At 59.6% G+C, this 9,786-nt stretch overlaps 1 protein-coding gene and 1 non-coding gene across 2 annotated transcripts; one reads left to right on the top strand and one right to left on the bottom strand.

Moving 5' to 3' along the window:
* The first annotated feature begins 866 nt into the window (after positions 1-866).
* LOC115937688 (small nucleolar RNA SNORA18) lies at positions 867-996 on the top strand. Its single transcript, XR_004072937.1, has one exon. It is a non-coding gene; the product is annotated as a small nucleolar RNA SNORA18 (small nucleolar RNA).
* Positions 997-5,902: 4,906 nt separating this feature from the next.
* Positions 5,903-8,543, bottom strand: CD248 (CD248 molecule). The gene has a single exon (XM_006740186.3). The coding sequence runs from the start codon at positions 8,508-8,510 to the stop codon at positions 6,186-6,188; it is 2,325 nt and encodes a 774-aa protein (XP_006740249.1). The 5' UTR covers positions 8,511-8,543; the 3' UTR covers positions 5,903-6,185.
* Between the last annotated feature and the right edge of the window lie 1,243 nt (positions 8,544-9,786).

Here is a 9,786-nt window from a genome sequence, read left to right as displayed (position 1 = left end):
GCCATGAAAAACCCACTGAGGTATTCAGGATATGGAGGATACCACGAACCAAGGGAGACTGAGAACCTCTGCTATAGGGATTTAGTGGGTTTGGGACTTCATCTTGTGCTGATTCGGCTCTCCCATGATCAGGTTTTTTTTTTTTTCTTTTTTTAAAGATTTTATTTATTTACTTGAACGAGAGAGCACAAGCAGGGGAAGCAGCAGAGAGAGAGGGAGAACCAGCCTCCCCGCTGAGCGGGGAACCCGACGAAGGGCTTGATCCCAGGCCCCTGGGATCCTGACTTGAGCTGAAGGCAGACGCTTAACCGACTGAGCCACCCAGGCGCCCCTGCCCACGATCAGTTTCTGGACTCTGTCTTCAGGGCTCTCCCGAGCCAGCTAAAGCAGACAGCACTTCTTGTAGAAGTCTGGGCAGTCACCCTGAAGCTTTTTACTGGCTTCCAGCAGCAAACCTTGACTCTCCTCCTAACGAGTTCTTTCTTCTCTCCGACAGATTATTGTGGCTAGGGTGGCTACTCTAGGATGCCCATTTTCGTATGAGGAGACAAACAGAGAGCAATTAGAGGACCTGCCTAAGGCTCCCCAGCCCTCGAGTCGTGGAGCTGGAATCAAAGCAAGGCTGTCTGGTGCAGAGTGCCTGCTCTCAGCCATGACTAGTTGCCTCCCAGAGAGAAATCCCTTAACTCACCAAAACCATGCTAAAGCCTGGCCACTGCCAGATGCCCTAAAACTGTGCCCGGACCGGACCCCTCGTCTGGATCCCACACGGTCACAGGTAATGCCTCGTTTGCCAGTATCATCAAAGCACGATTGGCCCAGGAGTGTACACCTTGCAGCCTCCTTGGTAAAAGCAAGCTCCCCCTGTTGAGGTCGACCCGGTGGGGCTTTCTCTGTAGACCTACATCGCTGGAAATGCCTCATAGAGTAGATGTGTGGTTTCTTTAATTCACAGAACTACATGTTAGATCTGTGGGAAAGAACTACAAGACATCTATCTGCTAAAGCTATGCGAAAGACCTAACAGTCAAGCATTTTATTTTATTTTTAAAATTTTTATTTATTTAAGAGAGAGCATGCGCGCACGAGTAGGAGGAGGGGCAGAGAGAGAGAATCTTCCAGCAGACTCCCAGAGGAGCCCAGAGCTGGCACAGGCGTTGGGGGGGGGGGCTCCCCTGGGGGCTCGATCCCATGACTCATGAGACTCTGGCCCTGAGCCGGAAGCAAGAGCCCGATACTTACCCGATTGAGCCACCCAGGTGCCCTGCAGTGAAATATTTTAAGTCTTAGGTATTGGCGTATCCCAACAATCTGTACAATTCTAGGGTGTGATCATTCAGGGGCGAATATGATTTGAACTTATTCATGTTTAGAGACTGCCTGAAATTGAGAACCAGAAAGATCCATCTACTCTGCCCCTAAATGTGGCCCTAAAGTAAAGAAATTGGATTCCAAAGATTATAGGTGGGGAATTTCTGAAGTATGTCCACATCCAAGTGGAGATCAGAGAAGCCCATCGTAGAGAATTGTGAACTGACAGTGACAACTGTGAATTGAACAAAAATTCTTTTTAAAAGGGCTATTTTGAAGATTATGATTCTGACTTGGGAGGAACTAAGGTGATTGGCAGTGGAAGGAATCACATAAAATTCCTTAAATAAAAATGTATTGACTTAAAAAAAAAAAAAGGCAAGTTCCCTGGGAGGTGGGCATTTTCTAATCAGAGACATGGCTATCGTTATGGACTGGCTCTGGTCTAGGATTGAAGATCACGGAATCTATCTGGGTTCAAACCTCCACTTACTAACTTGATCAAATAGGGTGAATGGCCTGACGCAAGGCACTCGGGCAAGTGCCCTCAGCTTCCTCACCTGCAAATCGTGGTGAGAGTGGCACTCACTGCATGGGGGTTCTGGACCTCAAGTGGGTAAAGACATGTAAAGCCCTTAGAATCGGATGAGGCAGACAATCTCTGCTGCAAGCATTCAGTATTATTTTCATTATTATTTGGCACCAAACCCTACTCCCATTCATAGTGGCCAGGGCGCCAGAACTGGAATCCCATCTGGAAAGCATCTTATTCCCCAGACTTTGAGTTGCTTGGGAGCAATGCCTGATGCAGGAAGTGAAGGGTGTCCAGCTGGGTGCTGGTACCTACTGGAACTCAGTAGATGTTAGTGCTGCCCCCTTCACCAAAGCCACAAGCCTCATCTGTCCCAGTAATGTTTGAAAAACATTACACTGAGCCCCTGGTACCGAACTCCAGAGTGTCCTGGACTCCTGGAGCCCCGGTCTAGTGTGGGAGTGAGCAGGCGAATATTTGCAAATGTAGTGATGAGCGCTGATACAGAGATCTGCCCTGAGATCAATCCTGCTCCCAAACCTGTGACTCTCAGCTTCTACATGAGGGTCTGTGAGCCCAAACTCACTCCCTCCTGCCAAAGGCACACCTCTAAAGAAGGTGTCCACACTTTGGAGCACTAGCTGGGGGCGGGGAGGACCCAACCCTAAGGATTCAGGTGAGAGTCCGTGCTTTCGCCCCTGGGAAACGGGATTCGTGGGCAAGGTACAGCAAGAGTCCCAGCAGCCGCTGTAAAGACTGGCGGGGGCCTCCTCAGCTCACAGAGACCCCCTTGGGGTCTTCCAAATACGACAGAGGACCCATGCGAGTGGATCTGCTGTTTTGCTGGGGGACAAATATTTGCCGAAGCGGCCAATATCTGAATAACACGAACATTTAATAAATTAAGCAAGTATTTATTTATTGGGCCTTAAGGTGCTTTGGGAGAGGGGCCAGGTTCGCGGTGGCTGCAAGCCCAGGCGCCGAAGGCAGGTGGCGCCAAAGGCCCATTCATCCACGCCTCCCGTCGGGCTTTCGAACTCATTTCAGGGCTCCCTCCAGAGAACCTGCAATCTAGGCGACCGGAAACCGTGAGTAGGGAAGGAGACGGGGTGCCAGGGCCGGGTTCGGGGCATCCTGGTCAGGGACACGGAGTTCGGATCCACACTAGTCTGAGCATATTCAGAAGGCGGTGAGCGACTTTGGGAGTCCCGAGCCCCGGATTCCCGCGAAAGTGGAACCTATATAGGTGGGCGTGGCTATGCATTCACAGTAGGTGGAGCCTGAGAAGAGGTTGGGTTACGCTCTCTGCGTGGGCAGATTCTTTTGCGAGAAGCCCCGGGCAAGAGGAGCTCTGGGTGGGCGGTACTTAAGGGATCGTCAGGGTGGAGTTTGTGGGTATCCTTAGTGGGCGGGCCCGAGGACTCTGTAGGTGGGCCATTACCTCAGTGTGCAGGGAAAGTGTTAGCCAGACGTGGGCGGAGCTCTTTTCCCAGCAAGAGGCCCCGCCCCTGCGATTTGAACGGCTGTGAATGGGCGGGACTTGTACCTGGGGGCGGAGCCTGAAGAGGAGCTTAAGGGGAACCCGTAACCTCCTGGAAGGCGGAATTTGCAGCTGTCCCGGACGGAGAAAGGTCTCTGCGGAATTCCCTGCACTCGTGAACCGGGTCTCCGGCTCCGAGGAGGGGTGGAGCTTGTGGTTCTGCTATGCGGGGCACGCAACGCGGAGTGAGGAGAAAGTGTAAACTCTGGGCGGAGTGTATACTTCCAGGAAGCGGGAATTAATAACTGCCAGTTTGCGCAAGCCGCCCTGAGGAGGCGAGGCTTATGGCCTTGGTGGGCGGAGCCATTGTTACTGCCTCGGCCGGGGCGGAGCTGATAGAGCAGAGGGGCGGGGCAATGGTTCTGCGAGAATCTCTGAGCTGGCAGGGGGCGAGGCTTGTGGCTTTGGTGGGCGGGGCTTCTGAAGAGCTCCTGAGGGGCACTTTGACAGCAGTGGGTGGGCGTGGCTCGTAGCTAGGAGGGATCTGTCTGATGGTGCGGGCATCGGCCTGCTGGTGAAGTTCGCGCTTGGATGAGGAGGGGTCGGAGAGTCGATGGGCGGAGCCTAAGACACAGCTCCGGGTCTGGGCGGAGCCCAGGCTGGGCGCAGGCGGGGGTTCTGGCCTGGGAGGCAGTCTGTTTAGGCCCGCACGCAGCTCTGCATCTGTTGCTCATTACGGGATGACAAAGAGCCGGCTCTGGGCCCCCTTCCCCACTCCCATCCCCTCCCTCCGACAGCAGTGCATTTAACTCCTTCCTGCCCTGAGGGTGCTCTGGATCCCCTGCCCAGGGTCTCAGGAGGGAGCTCCAGTCTGTCTCATCCTGGCAGGATTTGTCACCCCCCAGGCTGCGCCCACACCTCCTTCTCAGACCCAGGCCCCTAGGCCACCCCGCGACTCCACTCTCATGCATTGAATCTCTCCAGCGGCGTCTCCGAGGTTAAACACTTGGGCAGGATCTGGCAGGGGCGTCTGGTTTGAGTTAGGGGAACATGAGAGCGGGGGCCGGGGGCGGTGCATAGCGTTCCCTCCACCCCCTCCACGGCCCCCGGTTCGTCCCCAGTTCTGGCCCCTCCTCTACCCGTCCCCTGGGGCCCGGCTCAGGCCCAGGCCCTGGGCCAGAGGGTGGCATAGGGCACCCCCGGTAGGGAAGGGGCCTTTAGGCCGCCCCTCCTCTCCTGTCTGGGTGGTCGTGGTGGTTCTGCTCCGTCCTAATTAGAGGCTCCTTAGAGACTGCAACTGAAAAATTACAGAGGCAGTGGGAACCGGAGCCTCCCCAGCCCAGGTCCCGCCTTTCCTGGTCCCCAAGGCAGTGAGCCCAGGATGAAGGAGTTTGCCAGGTTCCCGCAGGCTGTGATCTTTGACCATCCCCTCTGGGTTCATGGGACACCTCAGCATTGAGCAACTTGCTCAAGCTCTGATCTGGGTTCTCTGACCCAGCACCACGCACATGGAGAAGCGCAAAATGTGGCCCAAGCCTTGCTCAGAAGCCTGCCAAGGGAGCTGGAGATGGGATAGCTCTCCCAGGTTCCGTGCTCTCCCCATCCCAGCCTGCTAGGCAGTGACTCCCACCTCCTCCCCAGAGCAGGGAGGAGGGGAAACTTCAGAGCACCTATAACCCAGAGGAGTGGCAGCACCCTTGAGTGACCCTGGGCCCCAGCTGCCACCTTCTGGGCAGCCTGTGGGGATAGGATGGCAAGTACCAGAAGACAGAAGCTCACCCACTAGACACCCTTCACTCCCCAGAATCACCAGACCCAGAGCTTAACTTTGACTCCTAAATCCCAGTTTGGCTCCTGTTGAGCAGAAGCCCTCATTCTAGAACGCTCCCCCATTTTCAGCCCCACTTGGAGTTTTGGTAAAAACAGGAACAAATATTGGGGCGCCTGGCTGGCTCAGTCGGTTGAGCGTCTGCCTTCAGCTCAGGTCACGATCCCAGGGTCCTGGGATCGAGCCCCACATCGGGCTCCCTGCTCGGCGGGAAGCCTGCTTCTCTGCCTGCCACTCTGCCTGCTTGTGCTCTCTCTCTCTCTGTCAAATAAATAAATAAAGTCTTTTTAAAAAGATTTTATTTCTATTTATTTGACAGAGAGAGAGAGACACAGCGAGAGAGGGAACACAAGCAGAGGGGGTGGGAGAGGGAGAAGCAAGCCTCCCGCCGAGCAGGGAGCCCGATGTGGGGCTCGATCCCAGGACCCTGGGATCATGACCTGAGCTGAAGGCAGATGCTTAACGACTGAGCCACCCAGGCACCCCAATAAGTAAAATCTTAAAAAAAAAAAAAAAAGAGGAACAAATATGAAACCCCGTGCCAAACCTCCCACTCCTGGGCTCGCTGTGTGACCTTGGGCAAGGCTCTGCCCTCTCTGGGCTCCTGTTTACCCAAGAATCTCTGAAGCATACCCTCCCTTAAGCGGTCTTACCTTATTTCCTTGGGGCCCAGACAAGCTGAAGGAAGGTCCCCTCTTTTTTGCTGAGTCCTCCCAGACCCTCCCCTCAGACATCAATGGGGGTCAGGAACTTTGGGTGAGGTTGGCACCCCGTTTATTGGAGAAGACCCCAGCACCCACCCCCTGAGGTCCTGGGGGCCTCGGCGTCTCCTCTGTCGTGAGTGCTGGGCCGGGGAGCAGAGTTCCCAAGAGTCAAGTCTGGTAGTTGACTGAGAAAGGAGCCTGGCTGGGCCCGGGGGGAGCAGGAAGCCCTCTGTCCAGCTGGGCAGCCCCCATGGGTCCCTGGTGCAGCCTGAGCCATGTGTCCAACGCACGCCCCTTCCCCCCACCCCGCAGAGGGGGGGCTGTGCCCCATCACACGCTGGTTCTGCAGGTCTGCACCCCTGTGAGGCTGCCCCGGTGGGGCATCGGTTCTGTTGGGCCCTTGCTCCCAGCGTGGGTGACCCAGCGATAGCAGTCGGTAACTCGCTTGTTGGGTGCGTGGGGGCCACAGCGGGTGCAGTACACGATGCCCAGTGCGAGTAGGACCACCAAGAAGACACATGTGGGCACTAGGAGTGCCACCAGCAGCCACCGGTCATCCCTCCGGCTGTGGCCTGCCGGACTGGCCTCCTCCAGGGCTGTTGGGGCTGCTGTGGGGGCTGCTGAGGGCATCCAGGGACCCACCTTGGTGTCACGGGCACCTTCCCTTGGGACTTGTGGGGGTTTGGAATGGGGGTGTGTAGGGCTGGTGAATGAGATCTGGTTAGTGGGGCTCTGAGGGGGCTCTGAGGTGAGGGTGGTGTCGGGGGCTGGGGGCTGGGTGGCAGAAGACCCAGGAGCTTGATGGGCAGGGAGCACAGGGGATCTGGAGGTAGCGGTCAGAGGGGGCTGGACAGTCGAGGTAATGGGAAGGTGGGTGGCCTGGGCTTGGAGGACTGGGACATCTGGGGTGCCAAGGGATTGATGGGCACTGGAAGTGGTACCCAGAGGAGTGTGGTTAGCAGGGATCTGAGGCACATGAGCGGTGGGCTGGGTATCAGTGACCCGGGTGTCTGGGAACACACGGGACGGTTCAGGATATTTGGCTGAGATAATTGGGGGCTGGTGAGCAGGGGGCCGTGCTGGGCGGGTGGCAGAGATAATAGGGGGTTGGTAGGCAGAGGGCAGATCTGGACGGTTGGCTGAGATCATGGGGAACTGGTGGTCAGGAGGCAAAGCTGGGTGCCTGGCAGGGATCATGGGGGGCTTGGGGGCGGGGGCCTGGGGCGGGCGTGTGGCAGAGATGATAGGGGGTCGGTGGGCAGAAGGCAGCGTGGGGCGTGTGGCAGAGACCACCACGGGTCGGGTGACAGAAAGCACTGAGGAGTGGTAGGGGACCCTGGGGGCACTAAGTGGGGGTGGCCAGGTGGGGTCCAGGTAGGGCATCCGATGCTCTCCCTCCTCTGGGAAACTAGGTCTATAGGCCAGGCCAAAGTCAGGCGGCTGCGTGGCCTCCATCCACGGGATCCCAGGCACCTCCGTCCAGCTACCATCAAAGGTCTCCCAGGCCTCATGTTCATCCTCTTCATCCTCTTCATCCTCCCCGTCGTCCAGCAACTCGTCCCCTAGGTCCTGGGAAGCCCGGGCACCCATGGCCCCAGCGGGGCTGCAGCTGATGCCATCAGCCTCAAGCTCGTGGCCCTCCCTGCAGTAGCACTCGAAGCCACCGACGTAGTTGACACACATCTGCTGGCACACGCCAGCGATCTGGCACTCGTCCGTGTCCACGCAGCGGTGCGGCTCATCCTCAGCCGGCCGGAACCCCAGGCGACAATGGCAGCTGTAGCCCTGCGGCCCGCCAGGCTCACACTGCTGCTCACACGGGGCGTGGGTACACGGGTCCTCGCAGCTTTGCCCGTCCGCCGCCAGCCGGAAGCCCTCGGTGCAGCGACAGGACACGCGACCGTCCACCTCCTCCACGCACTCGTGGTCGCAGCCCCCGTTGTCCGGGCCGCAGCCGGCCACCGGGCACAAGGGCCCGGCCCGAGACCAGCCCACGCCACCCTCAGGCTGCTTCACGCAGAGCAGGGAGGCTTCTCTGCCAGCCTGGCACGGCACGGCAGCCACGGAGCCGAAGGGCAGCCACTCAAACTCGGTGGAGACCAGGTGGAAGGGCGTGGTGTAGACCGCCGGGCCTGCCTGGCCCACTTCATCCGGCAGCGCCCGGCAGGAGCCCTTGAAGCCGAACTGGCACAGATAGCCATCGACGGCCAGCGTGCACGAGCCCTCGAGCCAGCGATGCTCGCCGCTCGCCTCAAGGGCGGCGCAGCGCTGGGCCGGGCAGGGGCCCCCTGTGGCCGGCTGGGCCCAGTTGGTGAAGGCCGTGTCCTGGTCTCCCGTGGTCCACGTGAAGCCGCGCAGCGGGCGCTGGGGTTGGCATTGCCGGGCCTGCCGCTGCAGGCCGATCCACAGCAGCCGGCTGGCCGGGCCCGAGCCCACCAGGCTGTCCACACGCTGGGCCTCCTCGGGGGTCCGCGGCGTGGCCAGGTCGCCCCCCAACTCGCGGCAGGCCCGCCAGGCCTCCAGGAAGGTGCGGCGCCGAGGGAAGAGCGCGTAGCAGCTGCCGGGGCCGCAGATGGCCCGGGGCTCGGCTGCCCAGGGGGCCTGGCCCAGCGTGGGCACCGCGGCCGCCCAGGCCAGCAGCAGGCGCAGCAGCATCGCGATGCCCCCCGACTGGCCCGGGGCCGGCTCGCGGCCGCTCTTGACAGGGGGAGGGACCGGGGCCTCTGGCAGGCGGGCCGGGGGGCGGGCCTGGGCCGGGTTCAGGCCTTGTAAGGAGTGGGCCGGGGCCGCTGCCAGCTCGCGGCTCCCGCTCCCCCGGGGCCGCCGGAGCAGGAAGCGGTGGGGCGGGGGGCAGAGGTGGTGGGGGGGTGCTGGAGGGTGGGGGTGGGGGGAGGCGCGGCTAGCTGACTGGGAGTCGAGAAGAGGGGGGAAACGCCTGCCCAGGAGGCTGGAAGACCCTCAGAAAAATTCCGGCAGTCTGGGGCTCTTGGCGGTGGGGTGAGGTCCCTTCCCAGAGACCCGCCCGAGATCCAGTCTGGACACAGAGACCTCATCACACTTGTGAACTGTCTCAGGGCCCAACTGCTCGTCATACATGTGGAAACATGCTCTGACTCATGCCCTTCACATGACACATGTGTGTGCGCGCTCCTCTCCCCGCACAGGAGCACTCTCCTGACACACTGTCCCATCATCCCAGACTGGTACGTGGTCTGACACGCTAACCCCCTCGGACGCACATGCGTAAGTGGTACGACACTCTACCTGCCCTTACGCAAGACACCCCTCACGTTCGCTTGCAGCCCCGGAATGGAATCCACCTTGAGCATGCAGGCATCAGGCATGGGTATCATCAAACCCTCATTTATGAACTAAACTCCTGCCTCAACCTCCCCCCACCCCCAAGCTTCCTGGCTCCAGCTGGACCGGGTGTGGGGGGGGGAAGGAGGAGGGGCAGGGGGCTGCCCTCCCTTCACCTCTGCTCAGGCTGGGGCCCTGGGAACCTGGGCTTAGAGGGGGAGGAGGCAGCCCCCAAACAGGAAATGCTTCTCTGGGCTCCTGCTGCAAAAGGGCAGGGTGCATGGGGGCGGGGGTGGGGGTGGGGGGGGTGGGGGCAGGCAGGGGCTCGGCTGCAGGCAGGGTGAGCAGGGCTGGCTGGGAGGGGACAGGCTGGGGAGAGGCCATGTATGGGCATGAAGCTCACAATGACACATACATGTGTATGTGACAGAGGCGTCACATGTGTGGAGCCTCCCCTGCCCCCAGAGGCTGCTGTGTGGGCCTGGCCAGGGTCCTCTGCCCGCCCCTCTTGGAGGCCTCTGGAGGCATGTGCACTGAGCCCATCATCCAGGATGGTCCCTGGGGAGCTGGCTGTCAGATTAACCCGTGAACACCCACTGCACTCTTAGCAGAAGTTTGAGCCGGGGGTGGG

This window comes from Leptonychotes weddellii, chromosome 11 (assembly GCF_054177405.1).
Source record: "Leptonychotes weddellii isolate Sample4059 chromosome 11, ASM5417740v2, whole genome shotgun sequence".
NCBI classification, from domain to species: Eukaryota; Metazoa; Chordata; class Mammalia; order Carnivora; family Phocidae; genus Leptonychotes; species Leptonychotes weddellii.
Note: the sequence above shows the minus strand (reverse complement) of the source record. Positions and strands in the feature narration are given on the sequence as shown.

Excerpts from the sequence above, each read along its gene's own strand:
- CD248 (XM_006740186.3), bottom strand. The coding sequence starts at position 8,510 with ATGCTGCTGCGCCTGCTGCTGGCCTGGGCGGCCGCGGTGCCCACGCTG.